We start from the raw sequence: 20,570 nt of genomic DNA, 5'->3' as shown, positions 1-20,570 counted from the left end.
AGCCAGGCAGGACGGCCCCTGCTGTATGTGCCCCTCTCGTGCACTGGAGGGTCCCAGCTAAAATGCACCTGCACAGGGCAGCCCAGTCTGGTCCCCTCGTGAGCCTGCAAGGCTGAGGGTGCCGGCCTCCCAGCCAGGCACCAGGAGGGTGCCGGCCTCACAATCAACACTAGGAGTCGGGTACCTGCTTTCCGTTGCCTGGCAGCGAGGTGGGACCACACCCAGCTCTGTGGGGCGTTCTGCTCCCCTTTCGGTACAGCAAGCAGAAGGTGACCAAATGTCCTGCGCCTGGGCCCGAGGGGTCTAGGGTGCTGGGACGGACTGGCCACCCTGGCAGATGCTAACAGTCCTGTTCACACGATAACATGACAGGCTGTTCTTTTAGCCAGAAATTGCAACCTGTGTTCTCTGGTGTAAACCTTGTATCTACCTACGGTATCACAGTTATGACATGTGCACACGCATATTCGTGAACACACGCATCATGCGACTTGTGTTCGTCACTTACGTCCAGCACCATGTTGTTGATCAGGTAACTGAGAGACTTGTGAATGAAATTGTCGAATTCGTCCAAGACCATGCTGTCGATGTAACTGATGTAATCTTTCCAGGACTGGCTCACCACGTCCGCCCGAAACAGCTCCACGTTCTCCTGCAAGCAGACCGCGCCGCCGGCTGTGGTCTCGCCTCGGGCCACCCTGTGTGCTCCCCCCACCCCCCGGCACCCGGGAGAACGTTCTCTTTCCCCAGCTGGTGCGGAACAAAGTAAAACACCAGCTGGACGCAACGGTGGCCAAGTAAAGCCAGCACGAGGCCCCGCGCCCGGAGCCCAGGCGGAGTTTCCGGAAGGCCCGGCCACTGGACGGACGCACTGGGCACACGTCAGGGAGCCTCTCCCTTCCCAGGCTGCTGTCCCTCCTCAGGGTCGCCAGGGCCTCACACATGCTTGCCCTCAGCCGATTACGCCAGGGAAGCAAGCTTTGGGGGCCTTGGAGGAAGATGCCCCTTTTTGTGTCTACACCCACTTTGTGCAGGGCAGGGGGTGCTGACCTCACCCCCAGATCAGGACAGGGCACACACAGGGTGGTCCGCTGTTTTAAAACAAGTCTCCGGGATTCAAGGGTGCAGCTTCGGGGCCGCCGTTGGGCCCCCCCCCGCCCACTGCGGCCCCCGGGCACCCTCACCATGACCATGGCCTGGATCCTGACGCCCGCCTCCTTGACGGCGGCGTAGCGCTTGTTGAGGTTGATCATCCTCCCGTCCAGGTCTAACAGGGCTTCCTTCTTGTTGTCCTTTCTTTCAAACAGCGGGTTAGCCGACCAGTCCTGGGGGAACACGGGGAGGCCGGCGCGTGGAGAGAACGGCTCCGCTCTCCCTCCTCACCCCGCGCTCCGCTGTGAGCGTGCTGCTCCCTGGCCGACCTCGGAGAGGACGGGCCTCTGGGGCCGCAGACCAGAGCGCCAGCCTTCGACCACCAGGGTCTCGGAGGGCCGCTTCAGCTTCCCTTCTTCAGGAGGCTGCCCCCCCCCAGGTCACACGCGAGGCTCTGTCCGCGGGCTCCGGCATCTCTGCACCATCTCGGTGCCTCCAGCGGGACCCACGGGCACTCAGCTCAGCCCGGGACTTGGTGTTTCCACGGACCACGTTGTGAATGATTTCTCTCAGGCCTGGTGGGCTGTCTTTTCCTATGACGGCTTTCCCATTAAGCCAGGGGGTCAGACACCACCCACCGCCTTGCTTTGGTTCAGTGTCTAGAGGGGCCACCTGTGGGAGGGCACTGGGCTGGGAGAGTCCCCCGACGCCTTTCCAGCAACTCAGCGAGAGTGCGCGCCGGCCGCCCTCACCACCCTGCGCCACGGGGCGTGGCGGCTCCTGCTCGGCCCAGATGAGGTCAGCACGCCTTGGGTGGTGAAAAGCTCATCTCTCCCAGATTCATGTGCTGAGGTCCTAGCCTCCACGGGGTGGTATCTGGAGGTGGCGCCTTTGGGAGGTGACCAGATTTACATGAGGTCACGAGGGTGGGGCCCCCGTGACAGGATCAGTGTCCTTATGAGAAAAGGAAGAGAGCCCTGGCCCGTGTGGCTCCGCTCGCTGGGGCATCGTCCCACGCACTAAGAGGTTGCAGGTTTGATTCCCGGGCAGGGCACGTGCCCGGGTTGCAGTCTTGACCCCCAGTAGGGGGCGTGCAGGAGGCAGGAGAGTGATGTTTCTCTCTCTCATCAATGTTTCTCTCTCTCTCTCTCCCTCTCTCTCCCAAACATCAATTAAAGAAAAAGAAAAGACGAGGAGGAGAGAATAGCTCCCCCTTCACCACATGAGGACACCGCGAGAAGGTGGCTGTCTACACGCCAGGGAGAGAGCCTGTGCACGAACTGAACTTGCTGGTACTGAGCCCTCGGACGTCTGGGCTCCAGATCGCCGCTGTTCCCACGCGGAGGGAAAGCCACGTCAGGACACGGCCTACGTGTTTGTTGTAATGTGCGCTAGTGTTTCTGTCACTATTCCCTGCCCCCCGGATGTTCTCTAAATGGAGGCGTCGTTTTCACAGATGACTTTCTCCGCTTCCACCGACCAGCTGGGGGATGTTTACAACCCTGTGCCCTGACTGTTGCCACACGCCCTTGTGAGTAGTGACTGTGCCCGGGGTAGAGGGTATTCAAGTGTCCCTGTGTGTAGAAGGATTGTGTAGAAGAACCGTCTCCTTGTGCGTGTCCAGGGCCAAAGCTTATATTATTTTGATTAAAATGCTTAACTCATAAAAAGAGGAAAAAAAAAACACCACAAAACCCTAAACCCAGCGACCTCAGAGACGTGGAACCCACGAGGGAACCATAAGAGACATGGCAGCCAGATCCGGAGAAATTCTAAAATATTTCAGCTCAGGAGTTTCGGGTTGGAGAAGGTAGGGTGAAACCCACTCGGTCTGAAGTCCCATTGGGGGGGGGGCAGTGAGTAGACATGGAAAATTAATGGGGGGGAGTTTTTTTGTTTTTGTTTTTTTTAATCCTCACCCGAGGACATCTTTCCATTTTTTGTTCAGATAGAGCGGGAGGGAGAGAGAGGTAGAGAGAGAGAAATCTATGTGAAAGGGACACATCGAGTGGCTGCCACCCATACGACCAACCAGGGCCGGGGACAAACTGCAACTGAGGTACGTGCCCTTAGCGGGAACCGAACCCGGGACTCTCTGGTCCACAGGCCGACGCTCAACCGCTGAGCCAAACTGGCCAGGGCTGGGGGGAAGACTTTTTAAACCCCATTTTAGAAAACTTGCTGCAGGTGTCTTTGTAAATCGGGGTGTTGGTGACAGACCGTGGGGGCGGCCCGCGGCAGGGCCCGCCTCCTGGGTGGCCTGGAGCGCAGGGGCTGGTCTGCTTCCGCACCGAGCCGGGAGCTGGCCCTCGGCACGGCCCTCAGCGCCCCCTTCCGCCCCTCGTCCCTGGTGGCAGCCTGGCAGAGAGGGGACCCTGAGCGCCTGCTTGCCGAGCCCGATGGGATGCAAGAGAACTGTGTTCTGCAGGGGGCCCGGGGGCCGCCCGACATCGGCACGTGGCCCTGAGCCCCGGATGAGCTCCTGCTTCCCTGGCACTTCCTCGAGCACCTCTCGGCCCCCGTGCCCCCAGGGCTGGGCGGCCTGCTCACCTTCATGGCCTGGGAAATGCCCTCTATGTTTTGCTTGGCTTTCTGCATCCTGTTCTGCAAGTTATGTAGAATTTCTCGCATCTCCTGGATGTATTCAAAGACACCTAAAATAGAAGCAGAAAGGACCCTCACACAATGAATGAGCTAGCAGAAGGGACACTTTCCGTGGGCCGGCTTGGCACGCGTCCTTGGGGGACAGTGCTTGGAAAATTCCTCTGGAGCTCCAGAGGTCCCTGGAAGGCCACGCTGAGGGACAATGCCCGGGCGCCTCTGTCCCCGAGCAGGCGGATCGGTCACCCCACCCAGCACTCCAGACCCCAGAAGCTGGGGGCCCGCCCATGTGCCCGGATCTGAGCAGCTGGAGAGATGTGCCCTTGGGCAGAAGCGAGAGAAAAGAACCATGTGACTTCTTTGTCCAGAAAGGTGCCCCACCCTGGTTCTCTCTGAGACAGTGGAGGCGGAGGGCTGAAGAGAGGGCAGAAGGCAAGTCGGGGGGTCTTGATGGAGGGGGTGCCCGCCCAGAGTGGGTCCCAGACGAGCAGAGTCAGGAGGGTGCGTCTGCTTGGTCCGGCAGTGGGGTGAGGGAGGAAGGGGACGCGTGAGTACGTTTCTTTCTGCTTCTCCGACACCTGCCCTGGGCCAGCTGTGGTGGGCGCCGGCGCTGCCGTCCACTGTGCCCACCCACGTGGGGACCCACCACCAGCCCGGCCCCTGGCAAGTCCACCTGGGAAACTGTGGGGCCCTCGGCGTCCCCAAGGAGCCTGCCCGGTTCCACAGGCTGCTTGGGGCCTGGGCGAGCAGGGGGCGCCACCCTCTGTCCAAACACAGCCCCGCGCAGTCAGAGCAGCCCCACTGGCCAGAGGCAGAGGCCATGCCCCTCCACGTCCACCCCGGGCGACAGGAACACGCCGTGGTACCTTCGCCGTTCCAGAACAGCGTCGTCTCGGCGCCCAGTAATTTGATGTCGATCGCTTCCAGTTCTGACTTTATCAGGGGGAACTCCACGTTCATCACCGTGGTCTTTATCTGCAGAGCAAACGAGATGGTCTCAGGGCCGATTTAACGCTGCCCCACGGCGAGGGTGTTCATTGCTCGCCACAGACCAAGCCCATCACCATCAGTGTTGCTTGGCAGGGAATTAGAGGGCCATCACATCTGGGGAGATTTCAACTTTTAGAATTATTTTTATCGCCAAGGATCTGTGTATATACTGAACTCCTAATGACCGTGTTATGGGGGAGAAAGAGAAGAAAATGCGATCATGCAAAACCAGAGTATAATCCAAAACTCTGCGGGGCTTAGAATCATGGAAGGGAGCCAGGAATGGGTAACTGGGCATTTCTGGGCTCAGACACTCTCCTTGGTCCCAATCTAAGGCTTGATATTTGGTTGCTCAGGAAGCATCGGTGCTAGCAAAAGTATCCGTTTTGCCTGGCCCGTGTGGCTCAGTGGTTGAGTGTGACCCAGGTACCAAGAGGTTGCTGGTTCGATTCCCAATCAGGGCACGTGCCCAGGTTGTGGGCCAAATTCCCAGTGAGGGACATGTAGGAGGCAGTGTTCTCTCTCATCGATGTTTCTATTTCTCTCTCCCTCTCCCTTCCTCTCTCTCTAAAATCAATAAAGAAAAAAAAAAGTATCAGTTCAGCCTGGCCGGTGTGGCTCCGCAGTTAGAGCGTCGGCCTGCGGAACAAAGGGTCATGGGTTCGATTCCCAGTCAAGGCCACGTACTGAATTGTGGGTTTGATCCCCGGCCCTGGTGGGGGCCGTGCAGGAAGCAACCAACTTATGTGTCTCTCTCACATCCGTGTTTCTCTCTCCCTCCCTCCCTTCCACTCTATCTAAAAAAAATCGGTGGAAAAATATCCTCGGGTGAGGATTAACAGCAACCGGAGAAACATACAATAGTACGGGCTCTGCACAGTCTTGATTCAGTGCACCGCTCTAAGAAATTAATCTAGGGCTCGAAAACCTCAGTTCACAAAAGGGAAGGAAGGGGGGGCAGCAAACAGTCTCTATGGAAGATTCCTTTCGGAACAAGCACCGTGAGCTCCCACCTGGCAGCACTGTGACTTTTCAAGGACAGGCTCACTCAGCCAGGGTGTGACCAGAGAAGTACACCCTGCGTCCTCAGGTGCTGCCTTTCAGAACCCTTCTTTACACACGGGTGGTGCTTTCAATGGTCCCGACCCCCCCCCCCCCCCAGGCCTCAGGGGCTCCAGACCGTGAGCTGGGAGAGGGGCAAGGGCAGGACAGCTAGGCTGAAGGCTGCGATGGTGGCAAGCAGCAGGCAGAGGACGGGACAGCGAGGGGTGCGTGACTGGCTCCAGCCATCCGGGTCTGGCCCGGAAACGCTGACACGGGCCAGCAGGCTCCGCCGTGACTGGTGCGCTGGCTCCTAGAACCTCTCAGACCGCGCCCGCCTCTTTCCTGGGTTTGCAACCGAATCGCTGTGGGTCGAGATCCGAGCGGAGCCTTCCTGCCGAAGTGACCCAGCGGGGAGACGGCAGTCGGGCTGTCTGCCCCACGGTCGGGACCCAGGGCCAGCCCCACCGGGCGCTGCACACAGAGAGTCCTCCGTCCCCGCGCCCGGACACTCGGGAGGGCAACTGGTGGACCATCTCTCACCGCAGTAGCTCGGAAGAGGCGCTCAATGCCGGCAGGCCCTGTGGTTGCCGGAGTAAACAGAGCTTGGGACGATAAGATCCGTGTAATAGGCCCTTCATTACTTTTCAACAGCCCCCGTCATAAATCTGCACCTTTACTATGGTACAGGTACACAATGGAGTACTATGCAGCTGTAAGAAAGAGAAATCTCTTATCCTTTGAGACGACATGGAGGGACCTGGAGAGCATCATCCTAAGCGAAACAAGCCAAGCAGAGAAAGAGAAATACCACATGATCTCACTCATTTGTGGAATATAATGAACGAAACGAGCTGATGAACAAAATAGACCCAGAGACAGAGAAGTAGGGTTCAGACTAACAAATCTCAGAAGAGGGGGAGGGGGAAGGGAAGAGATAAACCACAGAACTTATATTGCATGTATGAGCAACCAATGGACATGGACAACGATGCTGGGGTGGGGGGTGCGGGAGGAGGGTGTCAGTGGGGAAAAAAGGAGAAACATCTGTGAACAAAAATAAATTAATAAAAATTTCCAAAAATAGATAAATCTGCACGTTTAGGGCATTTATCCTGAAAGTGTGATGGGAGGAGTGGTCCCTCAGACACCCCGGCAACTCTGTAAAGACCACCCCCTCTTACGCTGATACTAATGCACATCAGCCGTCCGGGGGCCCAAGGTGTCTCTGAGCAACAGAAGCCAAGCTAAGGGTGAGGGGAGCCCCCAGGGGCCCAGGCGCACCTCCTGAGGGGGGCGCGGATGTAAGGTCACTGGGGCTCAGCCCTGGCCCCACTTCCCTCTAGCCTCATGGGCAGGGTGAAGCGGGCGGGGTGCAGTCACCAGGCCACCGAAAGGGAAGAAGACAGCGTGAGGACGGGCGGGAGCTGAGGCTGGAGTGACATGACCCGAGGATGGAGTGAGGTGGCCTCGAACCCAGGGACGGGCCCCTCCAGGAGAAGGGAAAGGCTTCAGGAAGCAGCCCCTCCCCGGAGCCTCGGGAAGGGAGCCGCCCGGCCAACACCTTGACTCTATCGGAAGGAAACAGATTCCGGACCTCTGACCTCCGGAACTAAAGATAATAAATTCCACATCTGAGTCTGCAGGGGCGGGGTGAGGGTCACACAGCCTTTTCCGGGACCTGTGGGGGCTCAGCAAGGAAGGGGGTGCCCAGAACTGCTCCGTGCGCCCTGACGCCACGCTCTCTGCCCCCCCCCTCCATGATCACCGACTCAGCTTCCAGGGCTCTGAGCCAACAGCCCTGTAGCTGGAAGGGCCTGTCCCCCAAGGCTAGTGGACGGCCAGGAACTCTGACGGAGGACGCGACTCCTCACCAGGACTTGCCAGGCCCCAGATCTGGCCGCCAGCAGGAGTCCAGATGGAAAAGGGTCGCTGAGCCAGAGCTGAGGGTGGGCCCGCGCCCTCCCCAGCTCCTCTGGGGCAGCAGCTCACACCTGCCTCCTCCAGGGACTGCCCCCCCTTCGATGACAGTCACAGAACTGACCTCTAATGACCCCGAAATCACCCAAAGCAAAATCTAGCCCGTCAACCGCCACGAGGCGCCAGCCCAGCCCCACGGAGCGGCGGTCACACCCCAGCCAGGCGGCCTCCCCCCACTCGGCTGGGGGCCGGAAGAGCTGGCGTTGGAGCCGCGTTAACTGTAAACACACCCGTCCCGCCTCCTCCCTCGGACAGTCACCTCATTGTACCAGCCCACGATGAGCTCCAGGTTGCCCACGAACTTCCGGAAGGTCTCGTTCTGCGAGAACAGGCTCTCGGCGCTGTTCGGTATCGCCTTTTGCTGCTGGAACTTCAAGTACTTGACTTCTCTCAGCACGGCCACCAGCTAAGGCCAAAGGTCACAGGGCGGTCAGGGTGGGCTCCATGGGACAGCACCCGCCGCACAGGGAGGGTCTGTCCCCAGTGCTCTGCAGCCTGGGGCTTCGGAAGGGGGAGGTGCGCGTGGGGCAGGGCTGGGGGGGCCAGGACCTCCTCACCCCGTTTGCTGGTCCATGTGGGTGGAGAAAGACTGGGGCTCCACCTGGCTCCTCCCTGGGACCTGACCTTCTGTCCGTCTCCCCTAACCTGCCATCACCCGGGACATCAACAACATCCCTCCCACAGGGCTGCTGCCCTCGCCGCCCTCGCTGTCCGAGGCTGTTCCCACCGAGGTCCCGGTAACCTCCATGTTGCTGACCCCACTGGTCACTCCACAGGCCTCATCTCGAGTGACCTCACAGCAGCAGCCACCCCCTTCTGGACCCCAGATGATCCTGGTCACCGCCGTCAGCCTCTCGAGCTTTGCATGTTGGGGAGCTGCAGGGCCTGGCCCCTCACCATCTCCTCTCCCCTTGGTGACCCCAACGCCACGGCTTTGAGAACCTTCTGTGCGTGGATGACTCCCACGTTTACGTCCCTGACCCAGGCTTCTCTCCTGACTTCCGACTCCTGTATCCTCCCGCCTACTGAGTGTCTCCGGTTGGCTGTCTGGTGGACACCAACATGGCCAAGACAGAGCGGCCGGTCCTGCCAGGCCTCCACACTCCCACCTGCGGGCCTTCGCTTTGCCTGTGCGTTCTCCTCGGAGGCCTTCCCGCACAGGTGTGCTGGCCGAGCCCCGACTCCCATCCCGCAGGCCCCTCCTGCCCCAGGGCTCCCCCTCACTGCCCCTCCAGCTCTGTGGGGGACCCACGGCCACCTCCTCAGTTCTGTGATGCTAGACAGTGCCCTCTCCCGTGGGAGGACAGCAGAGTCTTCCCGTCTGGTGCGCTAATTTATCCCAGCACGCAGCGCGTACACCAAGCCGGTGCTCGGTGCGCATGGATTCAGCGACAGGAAGAGCGGACTCGGGTGAATTCCTGCTCTGCAGGAATCCAGGCTGCTGGGCTGCCCTGGTCTCGGCCCTGGTCTCGGCCCTGGGACGCCCTCCCTGCGCCAGGGGGACGTCTCGGCAGCTTGTGAACTTGGCCGGCCCCGTGTGTTCAGATCCTGCAAAGACTTTCTCTTTTTTAAAAATACGAATTCTCCAATGGATGTTTTCCCTTGGGGTCCCACGAAAGACAGCCCAGCTTTCAACAGGGTGCTCAGGGAAGCCATTTTCGAGGCTGCTACTATGTGTCAGCTCTGGAATATATCATGTGCAACAAACTAAAAATGCTTCAAGGACAGAGCGTTAGCTCATGTGACCCCCCAGAGCCGCAGAGGACACACCCACCGCTTTGCTGAAGTTGACCCGGATGAGGCCGCTGCCCGGGTCGCGCTGGAGGAGGGGCTGCCCCAGGCTGAAGCTGCAGTCCTTGTCCACCCCCGACACCCACTGCCGGTAGATCCGCTCGCGGTAGCCCCTCAGCAGCTCCATCATCTCGTCGTATTTCTGGTAGATCAGCTTGGCCTCCATGCTGGACATGACCCTGGGGTCAGAGTTCAACGGAGGGGTGAGGCGCCAGGCATCCCCCCTGGGGCTTCCTGAGTACCCTGACCTTGGCGGCCAGGGCTCGGGGTGCAGAAGCCCACACAGCTTCCTGCCTCTTCCTGCTGAGGAACTGAATCTGCAAGTGGGCCCGGCTTCCTTCTGGGAGTCCAGCCAGAACCGGGGAGCGACAGCCCCAACGGGGCCAGGACTTGATTCACAACCGCCAGCGGCCCTAGGCAATCTGCTAGGACGTTCCCTCTTCTCGTCCCCAGTCGGGCGCACCTGCACCCTCCCAGGCTCTGCTTGGGCCCCTCCCGCTCCTCTGCGGGCCTTCACGGCAACACCCAGCGCAGGTGACGTGGCCGCCTCCCCGCACGGCAGGCTCCGTGCCTGTTCTGCTCTCTGTCCATTCCCACCAGGCTGACCGTCGGGGGGAGCGCCAGCCAGACTCCTCCTGACCACCCGTGTGAGAAGGCACCCAGAGGTGGGGGGCGTGCATGGGCATCTTCTGGAAGTCTGTGTCTGGGCGGTTGAGGCTTGGCCAACGAGCAGCAGGGGACCACCTCACCGTGGACCAGCCCCGCCCCCGCCGGCCCAGCCGCTGCCCCGACTCACGGGTGCTCTATGTGCTTCAGGTACTGCATGGGCGCCTCCAGCCGCTCCTGCAGCTCCAGGCTCCACTTCAGCTGCCCGGCCACCGGGGGCATGTTTTTGTGGATTGGGGGGACCTTCCCGTCCGCGGAGGCTGCAATCTGGGCGTCGTACAAGATCTTGGTGTTGTCTAGCTCGGCGTCAAACAGCTCCAGCATGACCGAGTACCTGGGCACCACCTCGGCGAGAATCAGAGGCCGCTCCAGGAGGCCCCCACACATGTACAGGAGCTGCAGGGAGAAGGGGGACCGGCCTTCTCTGGGCACCTGCCGCCTGCCCAAGAACCTCTCTGGGTGGCAGCTGCTTAGACGGGCGCCTCTGTTCTCCTCTGTGCTGAGCCCCAGACTGCTCGGCTCAAACCCAACAGCACAGAGTAGGTCCCAGGTCTGGGAAAACATGTCCCAGGCCAGGGAGAGATCCAGGTTTGGCCAGAAGAGTTGAACAGTTAAAAAATACAATTAACGCCCTGGCCGGTTTGGCTCAGCGGTTAGAGCGTCGGCCTGCGGTACAGAGAGACCCGGGTTCAGTTCCCGCTAAGGGCATGTACCTCGGTTGCAGTTTGTCCCCGGCCCTGGTTGGTCGTGCGGGTGGCAGCCACTCGATGTGTCCCTTCACGTCGATGTTTCTCTCTCTCTCTCTCTCCCTCCTGCTCTATCTGAACAAAAAATGGAAAAATGTCCTCGGGTGAGGCTAAAAAAAAAAAAAATACAATTAAAGTCCTGGCCAGTTTGGCTCCGGGGTTAAAGCGGCGGCTCACAGACCAGGGAGTCTCTGGTTCGATTCCCGTCAAGGGCACGTACCCCGGTTGTGGTTCAGCACTGGGTCCTGGTTGGGGTCATGTGGGAGGCAACCAATCAATGTGTCTCTCTCACATCGATGTCTCTCTCTCTCTTTCTCTCCCCCTCCCACTCTGTCTGAAAATAAATGAAAAATATCCTCAGGTGAGGATTAAAAACAAAACAAAACAATTAAAAATGTATAAAAACAGCGGTGACACTGCCCCCGCAGCCCCATGACTGTCTGGGTTCGAAGCCCGGAGCCCAGGGGTGGGGCTGGGCGGCGAGAGGCCTGCTCACAGAGGGCGTATGCTCAGCGCTGGGCTGGCTGCTCAGCATGTCGCTCTCTGCAGGGCAGAGGACACCTGCGGCCGCCACACGCGGGCTCGGGCCGGGAGGGCCAGGGCCCCACCACGCCCCCAACACCCCGCTGCTGAGGGATGCTCCGGGAGGGCGCCCCCCCCAGCAGGCGGGGTCAGAGTGTCTAGCCCCGTGTGACTGCAGCCGACCTGATCGGCGTCATCCTTATACTGCTTGGTTGTGAGATCAAACTTAAAACCACCTAGGACCGCGGTTCACTGTCCATCTGCGCGGTGCGGCTCCCTGTGTCAGATGTGCTCCGCAGGGCCCCTGGAGTCCTGCCTGGGCTGATGGAGCCCCGTGCCTCCCTCCCTTTGCCCGTGGGCCTCCTGACCCCGCTGGGGGAGGAGCAGGTTCAGCCCCGGGGGTCCAGCGTGCGTGGGCTCTGGTTTCAGAGCACCTCGGCCCTCCAGCCACTGTTCCCTCGAGTGGAGGGAGGAATGGACGCAGCAGGAGGCCGCGTACTGAGCGCGCCCTGGGGAGCAGGAGGGGCAGCGGTCCGTGCCCACTTCCCCTCTCTCCAGGACGTGGCCGGAACCCCTTCTGAAGCTACCCGAGGCCCCTCTTCCTGCCCGCAGGGAGACGTGCCATCGGAGGGTCTCCGAGGCCATTCCCGTGCCCGGCGGCGCTGCGGCGGGCTGCCCGCCGTACCTTGGCACAGCACTCGATGGAGCTGCAGTCGTCAAAGCCCTGGCAGAACACCGTGGCCAGCCTCCTGTCCAGGTCCTCAATTTTGGTCTCGAAATCAGCGTAGTCATCGTCGAAACTCTAAAAGCGAATTCAAGTATCAGCCTCTTTTTATTATTTTTAAAAATATTTTTTTTATTGATTTTCTAGAGAAAAACACCGATATGGGAGAGAAACATCGCTTGGCTGCCTCCTGCACGCCCCCTACTGGGGGTCAAGCCCGCAACCTGGGCATGTGTCCCACCAGGAATCGAACCAGGACCTTGACCTTTTGGTGCCACGCCAGAGGGCACACATGAACCTCTTCATCAGCGTGCAAAGCGGGAGCAGTGCCCCACACCCCCCCTCCCGCGGGCAGGATGTGGAGGACAGCTCAGCGGAGCATGCCCATGGTTAGAATCACCCCTCCGTGGCTGCCCGCACCTGGGGCCCTCCCCCTCCAGCCACGGCCCCGACCTACCGTGTCGCCGGGGTCCAAGGGGTCGTACTTGCAGTCGGCGAAAACCCGCACCAGCTCGAAGACCTCCTCGTGGATCTGGGAGACCAGGCTCCCCAGGATGTTGCCCCGCACTCCCCCCAACTCGATCTTCTCCAGCTTCAGGAACTCGATCGCGGTTCTGTAAAGTTCCTGGCAGAGGGGACGCCAAGACCCCTCAGTTCACCTTCACAACCGAACTCGAAGGTTCCACGGCGAGCTCTGAGGCCGGCGGGGGCCAGCACGGGCCCGGGCCGCGTGACGGAAGGGGGGCTCTGTTTATTGGAGTTAATGTCTCTGAACCCGTTTCTGGACCATGGAGAGAGGGGGGAAGGGAGGGGCCCACGGATTGTCTCGAAGTTTTGACCGTGGAGGAGGAGGCGAGGCCGGCCCCCCTTCCTCGGCCATGGCAGGGAGCCGTGGGAAAGGCCGTGGTGGTTTCTGATACTCTTGCTAAACTTCAGATTCTCTGCTTCCTGGGGAGACCCTCCCATTCCCCGGGCCTGGCTCTGGAGGGACCGGAGAGGGCGCCCTCCTACCGATGCCCGATGGGCACCCATGAAAATTCTACGTCCACTGAGGCACAGCTCGCCCCTCCCCCGGGAGGCTGCCTGCTTTCCAGAGTCCCCGCTTGCTACCTGGGATCCTCACCGTGACCCTTCATCACACTCACGAACCAACGCTCCTGCCCGGAGCTCTCACTTCCTGATGGGGACCCCACAGGCTCTGTGTGCCCCGGTAGGATCTGCCGCAGGGAGGTTAGGCTCCTACCAGTCCCCTAGCCAAGGCCGCTGCCTCCCAGCGTGTCCGCCAGGCGACAGCCGAAGCAAACCTGGCGGGAGCCACGCACAGCTGTGCCGTGGGCGGTGTCTCTTCCACCCGAAGAGGAGGCACAGCCCTCATGGTGCGGGGTGGACAGCACGGTCATTGCTCCCTCCCCAAGGTCCCTCGTTCTCAGAATTCTCATCCTGATTCAGAGTCAGTAACTTAGAAGCCAACAGCCAGTGGCCGGAAGCTTGACCAGGCCTCTTGGGTCCTCTGGGCACAGAGACGCTCTGGGTGACGAGGCCCTGACTCTTCCCAAAGCCACTGCTGATGGGGCCGTGGTGGCCAACGCTCCATGGCTCCAGGATGGTTTCCCCTGTTTTATGGTCTGCGTATGTTCACACGTCTTTAAAAATAACATACAGGCCTGGCTGGTGTGGCTCAGTGGTTGAGCGTCGACCCTGCACCAAGAGGTGGTCGGTTCGATTCCCGGTCAGGGCACATGCCCAGGTCGTGGGCCCGATCCCCAGTGGGGGGCGTGCAGGAGGCGGCCAATCGATGTTCTCTCTCATCGATGTTTCTATCTCTCTCTCCCTCTCCCTTCCTCTCTCTCTAAAATTTTTAAAAAACATACAGAAGATTACAAAACAAAAGGCAAAGGCGTCTCGCCCCTCCACCTCTCACCTGCTCCCCAGCGGGAACCACCTCCAACCACCACGGTCTCATGTGCTCGTGTCTCCGTTGCCCTGACAGTCTTACTGGCCACCCCCTGGGCCCCGGGCTTCCTGAGTGCGGCCACGTCGCGTGGCCTGAGCCTGCTCACGGCAGAACGCACGAGCCCAGGGAGAAGCCACCAACACGGGTCACTGTTGTTCTTGGCTAACAGCTCCGGCCAGGGAGGAGGCTGGCCGATGACCCGGCTCCCCGTGCCACGGGCGGGGGTGGGGAGGATGAGGATGGAGGGCGCTGACCCTCAGGGAGGGCCGCCTGTGGGGCGCGGGTGCAGGTGAGCCCACTTCGCCTTTACCTCAATGGTCTGGAGACGACGGAAGAAAGAATTCATCCTGGAAAACGCGAGAGAAGACGGGAATTCCCAAGGCACCGGCTCCTTGTCCTTGTAGTTGAGAAAGCGAAAGGGGGTGGGGGGGCTGAGCCTGCCTCGGACATTCTTGCTCTTCCTCCAGGGCCACCCAGCCGGCCCCGCGCCGCCCGGCCCCGCCCCCGCCCGCCGCACCTTGAAGAACAGCTTCATGTTGGCGCAGCAGAAGTTGTAGGTGCTGTACAGCTTCTTCAGCACAGACACCGACAGGGAGATGTTGTTCAGAACCTCCTCGATCTCGCCCTGCAGGCCTTTCAGCACCTCCTCGGGGCCCAGGTAGGTCCGCGTCTGGGTAACAGACAAACCCTGCACAGCTCCGAGGCGCCACAGGTCGACCCGGTGCTGCGTCCTCCGCCGGAGACCAGCCCCACGCCCCACCCGCTTCGGGGCACCGCCGGTCTCCCCGCTGGGGGTCAGCAGGAGACCGAGCCGCCTCCCTCACCTGGCCCCTCACCCCTGCTACGGCTGCAGCAAACAGACTTCGGTCACAGGGGACCGGGACCCTCTGGGGTGAGACACCCTGCCTCGGGCCGCAGCACCCTCCGGGCCTGCAGACAGGGCTGCCGGCAGAACCCCAACACCCAGAGGCAGCCCAGGCTCGCTGACGCGTGCTCGTGAAAATGAGCAGGGAAGGGGTCCAGCCAGTGTGGCTCCGTGGTTGAGCGTCGGCCCAGGCACCCAGAGGTTGCCGGTTCGATTCCCGGTCAGGTTGTGGGCCTCATCCCCAGAGGGAAGCATGTGGGAGGCGGCCAGTCGATGTTCTTTCTCATCGATGGTTCTCTCTCTCTCTCCCCCTCCCTTCCTCTCTCTGTAAAATCAATAAGGAAAAAAAGAAACTTTTTTAAAAGGAAAAGGAAGAGCAGGCAGCTCAGGGCAGGGCCAGGTGACCCCACAGAGCCCCGGCCGAGTCTTGGGGTCCTGGCTCTCGGGAGGCAGAGGCCCCCTCCTTTCCTCCTCCCTCTGACATGGGGGTTAGGGGCTGGCACAGCCCAGGTCTTGGGAGAGCTCCAGGTGGCGACCAAGAGACTCCAACTTAGCCCAGGGCCTGAAAATGCCTGGGCCCACCTTTGCCTGCCTTTAGCCTGGTGGGACATCGGGCAGGGGAGACGGAACCACGGGGGGAGGGACGGCGGGCGGGGGGGGGGGGGGGCGCTACCATGTCGATGATCTGGTTGCAGAACTCCTGCAGGATGACGATGATCCTGGAGGGGGCGCTGTGGCGCTTGGAGGCGGCCCAGATGAAGCAGATGGTGTACAGCACCTTGACGATGAAGGTCGGGAGCTGGGGGGCACCACGGGCGTGTCCTGACTCTCAGCCCTCCCATGCCCGCGGCTCCGTGGGGGGGACCCCAAAGCGGAGGGAGAGGCACCTGAGCACAGCCAGGCGGCCCACAGCCCCCGGCCCCAGGCCCGAGCCCAGCCCCCGCCGAGCCCGTTTCTCTGGCCAACCCACCACGGAGAAGTCAGCCTGATCCATCTCCTCCAGCAGGATCCGCAGCGGCTTCAGGTGCAGAACGATGTCCTTGGCTTCCTTCAGCCCTGCGCACAACAAGGTCAAGGTCAGCCTGTGTCCACGCGAGCCCACCTGCGCTGGCCGGACACCATCGGGCACAGCTCTGCGCTAAGGAGACCTGCTCCCTCCAAACAGAGGCACCTCCTCAGAAACGGGCCGGGAAGCTGCTCATGGGGGAGGCTGCCCCCCCCGGGGGCCAGCGACCTGCCCCAGGCCCTCCCAGAGGCACCCGCAGGGTCCCCGGCCCACCTTCGGTGACACTGGTGTACACAGTCTGCAGGGCTGGCCAGTAGCAGCTTTTGGCGTTTTCTAGGACCTCGACTATCCTATTCACTTTGGGCCTGTTCAGCTGAGGGGGAGAGAAGGTCACCATCTCAGCAGAGACCGCAGCCCCTGGATGACCCAGGTGGGAGCCGGGTCCCCGCGGGCCTCCCGGGGGCCAGCAGAGAGGCCCAGGGCTCAGGCATCCGCCTGGCTGGCCAGCAGCTGAGCACCCATCACCCGGCGGGCGAGAGCAGTCACCTGGTCGTGAATACACTGCAGGTTCATCAGCCGGGCATCCCAGAACTCGAACTCCACCCGGGGCAGGGGGTGCAGCCCGTCCAGCAGGGCCTGGGCCGAGTCTTTGCTCAGCACGTCCCGGATCTGGTGGGACCAGTCGATGACGATGGTCTCGATGGCGTGCAGCAGAGAGTTGTCCTGCATGGGGGGGAGCCTGCAAGGCGGAGGGTTGGAGAAGATGCTCCGGCCTCACGCTCTGCCCCAGGAGCACCCGCCAGTGGCCCTGAGCTTCGCCCCCCGATCCCGCAGCTCCTCACAGTGCCCTGGGGAGGCTGGAGGAGTCCCCAAGCCTGCCGGTGAGGAGACACCCCGAGCAAATGGTGGGTGCAGGCAGAGATGTTGGCTCCCCCTACCCCCCGAAAGAGAAGGAGACCCACTTTAGGAGATGGCTCCTCCTGGCAGCTCCTACTGGGGTTCCATGGGGCCCGTCCTGGGGCTCAGTGAAGACCATGGGACACCGGCCCCTACAGTCGCCCTCGATGTGCGCCGACGGAACCAGCCGTCACCTGGCATAGCTCCCGAGCCCCACACACCAGACAGCTGCACCCGGTGGCCAGTCACATGCAGGACCCCTGGGACGTCACAGCCCTGCTCACTGAAAACCCCTGCGCGGCCCTCAGACCCCCGAGCTGGCATCCCCTTCCCTGTCTGCGGGCGGTGTGACCCTGTGAGCGGTGCCCGCTGTGAGGTGCCCGGACGGGTCCACGTGCGCGGCGGGGAGGGCTCCAGCCCTGCTCTGTTCTGTCCTTCTGCCCGAGCCCCAGACCCAGTGTTCCCGGCGCCCTCCCGTGGCCCAGTCCCCAGGGGGCCCGCCCACCTCTCCATGGACTCCAGCGTGCCGTCCAGACTCCCCAGGTGCTCGGGGATGGGCAGCAGCGTCTTGCCCCGGACCTTGCCGCTCATCACAAACATCTCGTTCTTCAGCCGGTGCACCTGCTTCACGATGTCCTCCGAGACCACGCGGGGCCACCCGCTCATGTTCTCGCTCTGGTTCAGCAGAGCGTAGAGGACCTGAAAGAAAGGGTCTGCGTCCCGCCTGTGCCTTCTCCGACTGGGGGACACGGGAGGGACGATGAGCCCGCCGTGCCGGGACCTGGGGACCCGGGTCCTCTCCCACGCCGGGAGGTGGCCCAGGTCAGACCGAGGGCGACAGCCCCGCTCCCGCATCCTTGCAGCCGCAAAGCCATGCCCCCGGGGGCTGGGGGGACCCAGCTCCTGCCGCAGTTCACACGCGCCCCTGCAGGAGCACCTGTTCCGAGCCGGGCACGAGAGAACCGTGTCCCCCAAGTTCGTACATTGAAGTCCCAACCCCCAGCACCTCAGGATGGGATGCATTTGGAGGGAGTCTTTTTTTTTATCCTCACCAGAGGATTTTTTTTTTTTTTTTTTTTTTATCCTCACCCGAGGATATTTTTCCATTTTTTGTTCAGGTAGAGTGGGAGGGAGAGAGAGGAAGGGAGAGAGAGAGAGAAACATTGACGTGAAGGGACACATCGAGTGGCTGCCACCCGCACAACCAACCAGGGCCGGGGACAAACTGCAACCGAGGTACATGCCCTTAGCGGGAACCGAACCCGGGTCTCTCAGGACCGCAGGCCGACGCTCTAACCGCTGAGCCAAACCGGCCAGGGCATGACCTGCCGTTCTAACCGGCTCCCGGGCCGTGCCGGTGGCCTGTGCACCCCCTTTGGGTAGCGGGGCTCTGGGCCAATCACTGGAAGTGCGAGGAACAGAGATGGTTCCTCCCGAGCCCTGGACCCCGGGCGGCCTGCGTGGGTGCACCCACCTCCTCCACAACCACAATCAGCTGGTCCACGGGCGCAGGGCTGATGTCCCCATAGATCAGGCTCTCCTTGTAGTTGGTCTTGCTGATGTGTCCGGGCCCCTTCTTGATGAAGTAGACCCCCTTGGACTTGAGGGACGCCGGGAAGCCCAGGCAGGGTATGATCATGCCGGCGGGGTTGAGCGTCAGCACCAGCACCGAGACCTCGGCTCGGTCGAAGAACTCCATGAGCAGGGCCAGGCTCTCTTCCGCTCCCAGCATTTTGCCCCACTTGTCCGGCTTGAAGTTTAGGATGATGGAAGAGACTTCCTCCAAGTACTCAAGTCTGGCGTCCGGTGTAGCCGTCATTCTGGCGTTCCACCACGGTCACCTGTGAAGGGACAGACGCCCAATGCAGCCGGCTCCTGGGCGGTAGCTCCCCTCCCCCGCACTGGGGCCTCCGGTTGTTGCGAATGTTTCAGCTGTGGGGGCTGGGGTTGGGGCTGGGGAGCAGCAGGGCATCCCATCTGTCTGCTCGGGCACACAGCTGCCCCTGCCCCGCTGTGGACTGTCGCCGGTGGGGCCCGGCCACGGGTGTGTGCTTGTTAGGTGTGGCCGTGAAGCTGACAGGCTCGGAAAAGGGGAGACGGGAGGGGGGGGGCGGGGAGAAAACAAAAACAGGAGCCCGGCAACGTCGTCTGAAGGCAAAGGCAAGGAGACGGGAAGGTCAGGTTGAAGGTCATAGGAAAGCGAGAGACAAGGCCTGTGCCCCTAGAATATGCAGGAGATGCAGAAAGAGGGGGTGAACCTGGTGTGCAGGGAGAAGTTCATCACGCCCTCCCTGCCCTAACACAGCCATATTGTACCCTAACTTCTCCCTCTCTCCACAACAAGTGCCCAAAGAGGGACCCCACTGATCCCACAGACCCTGCTCACACCCCCCGGGAGAACCCCATGGTGGGGGGACCCCCTTAAAGAAGACCCTGAAGTCTCAATAGGACAGAACTAGGGTGAGGGGAATGAGCCACACCCCATGGGCACAACATTTAAGGGGATGTCCCAAATTCCCATAATCAAGATAAATGATATTTCAGTACTTTTACCCAGCAACATTAGTGCAAATTCATGATCAACAAAATATCAGAATTCCAAATAAAGACACCCCTCCCAGAGGGCTGGCGTAGGGGAGCCGGCGGGGTGAGTCCCTGGGTTAAATGCAAAGTTGGGCCTGATACTGGCTTCTGCTCCACCTGGAGGCGCCTATCTTTCTGGGGGACCTCGGGCTGCCGCTGGGGACCGGCAGGGACAGCCAGCGACTTGCTCCAGCCCACGGTCCTCGGAGCTTCCTGTTCCAGACCCGGCACCCACCCCTCACGGGTCCGCGTCAACACGTGACCCGAAACACCCAGACACGGGGGCTTCGCTTGGCCACTGACTGCTTTTGAAATGGCTCCTGGAGGCTGCGTCCCATCCCGGCCACTACATTGTGGCGGAAAAACACCTGTCTCCTGGGGACGGGAACCTGTCCCGTGCCCCCTCCCTGTGAGCGCGGGGCACACGCACTGGGAGCCCGGGCACCAGGCGGTCCGCCGGCACAGCGAGAGCAGCACATGGTGTTTGCGGAACCCCCGCGCCGGCCAGGCCCCCCGAGGGCTCAGCGTGTGTCCCTCCGTGACCCCATGGCTTCCCTTCCGCAGACGTGGGACCGGACGTGGGCCTTCCTAGGAGTCTGGCCAGGTGGGCCGTGCCCCCGAGTCCAGGGAAGCTTCACGTGGTGTAAGATCTGGGGGTGGGGGCCCCTCCGCAGCCATGCTGGTGTGAGAGACCTCGCTGTCCCCCAGGTCTGTCCCTGGGGGTCTTATCTCCACACTTGGGGTGAAGGCGAGGGGGTCCCAGTTAACGGCGTTGCCCCGTGTGAGGCCTGGACAAGGGGGCTCAGGGACGGGTTCTCAGAGAGGTGACCCCATGCTGGGCCCTCAGGACGACGGGAGAAGCCAGGGGCCAAGGCAGGCAGAGAACGAGGAGCCACTGGAGTGAGGACAGGGCACCCGGGGGCCGGAAGGGGCCGGGCCACCGTGGGCAGCCGCCGGGCCCAGACCCTGCCGGGCTCCGAGCAGGAGCAGAGCTGGCTCCGGGTGGGCGGTGGGTCTCCCTCCTTCCGCCGGCCTGTGCCGCCTCCCCTCAGCCAAGGGCCACTCACCAGCTGACAGCAAGCGGCTGCCCTGTGGCCCACAGGGCGAACTGA

The 20,570-nt window shown here is 61.6% G+C and overlaps 1 protein-coding gene across 1 annotated transcript in view; it reads right to left on the bottom strand.

Annotated features, from left to right (window-relative positions):
* DNAH17 (dynein axonemal heavy chain 17) overlaps window positions 1-18,694 on the bottom strand; it is a 101,217-nt gene extending 82,523 nt beyond the window's left edge. Inside the window, exons 1-17 of the mRNA XM_036267784.1 lie at window positions 18,350-18,694; window positions 17,381-17,574; window positions 16,525-16,717; window positions 16,252-16,351; window positions 15,943-16,028; window positions 15,646-15,771; window positions 14,625-14,777; window positions 14,418-14,504; window positions 12,611-12,778; window positions 12,115-12,231; window positions 10,292-10,557; window positions 9,479-9,674; window positions 7,964-8,110; window positions 4,560-4,668; window positions 3,643-3,746; window positions 1,185-1,325; window positions 509-652 (exon numbers count right to left, since the gene is read on the bottom strand). Of these exons, the coding sequence (XP_036123677.1) occupies window positions 509-652; window positions 1,185-1,325; window positions 3,643-3,746; window positions 4,560-4,668; window positions 7,964-8,110; window positions 9,479-9,674; window positions 10,292-10,557; window positions 12,115-12,231; window positions 12,611-12,778; window positions 14,418-14,504; window positions 14,625-14,777; window positions 15,646-15,771; window positions 15,943-16,028; window positions 16,252-16,351; window positions 16,525-16,717; window positions 17,381-17,574; window positions 18,350-18,694 (2,676 nt within the window). The remainder of the gene's footprint in view (window positions 1-508; window positions 653-1,184; window positions 1,326-3,642; window positions 3,747-4,559; window positions 4,669-7,963; window positions 8,111-9,478; window positions 9,675-10,291; window positions 10,558-12,114; window positions 12,232-12,610; window positions 12,779-14,417; window positions 14,505-14,624; window positions 14,778-15,645; window positions 15,772-15,942; window positions 16,029-16,251; window positions 16,352-16,524; window positions 16,718-17,380; window positions 17,575-18,349) is intronic.
* Between the last annotated feature and the right edge of the window lie 1,876 nt (window positions 18,695-20,570).

The sequence above is a fragment of the Molossus molossus genome, unplaced genomic scaffold, assembly GCF_014108415.1.
Source record: "Molossus molossus isolate mMolMol1 unplaced genomic scaffold, mMolMol1.p scaffold_m16_p_19, whole genome shotgun sequence".
Taxonomy (NCBI): domain Eukaryota; kingdom Metazoa; phylum Chordata; class Mammalia; order Chiroptera; family Molossidae; genus Molossus; species Molossus molossus.
This window is presented reverse-complemented; position numbering and strand designations above follow the sequence as displayed.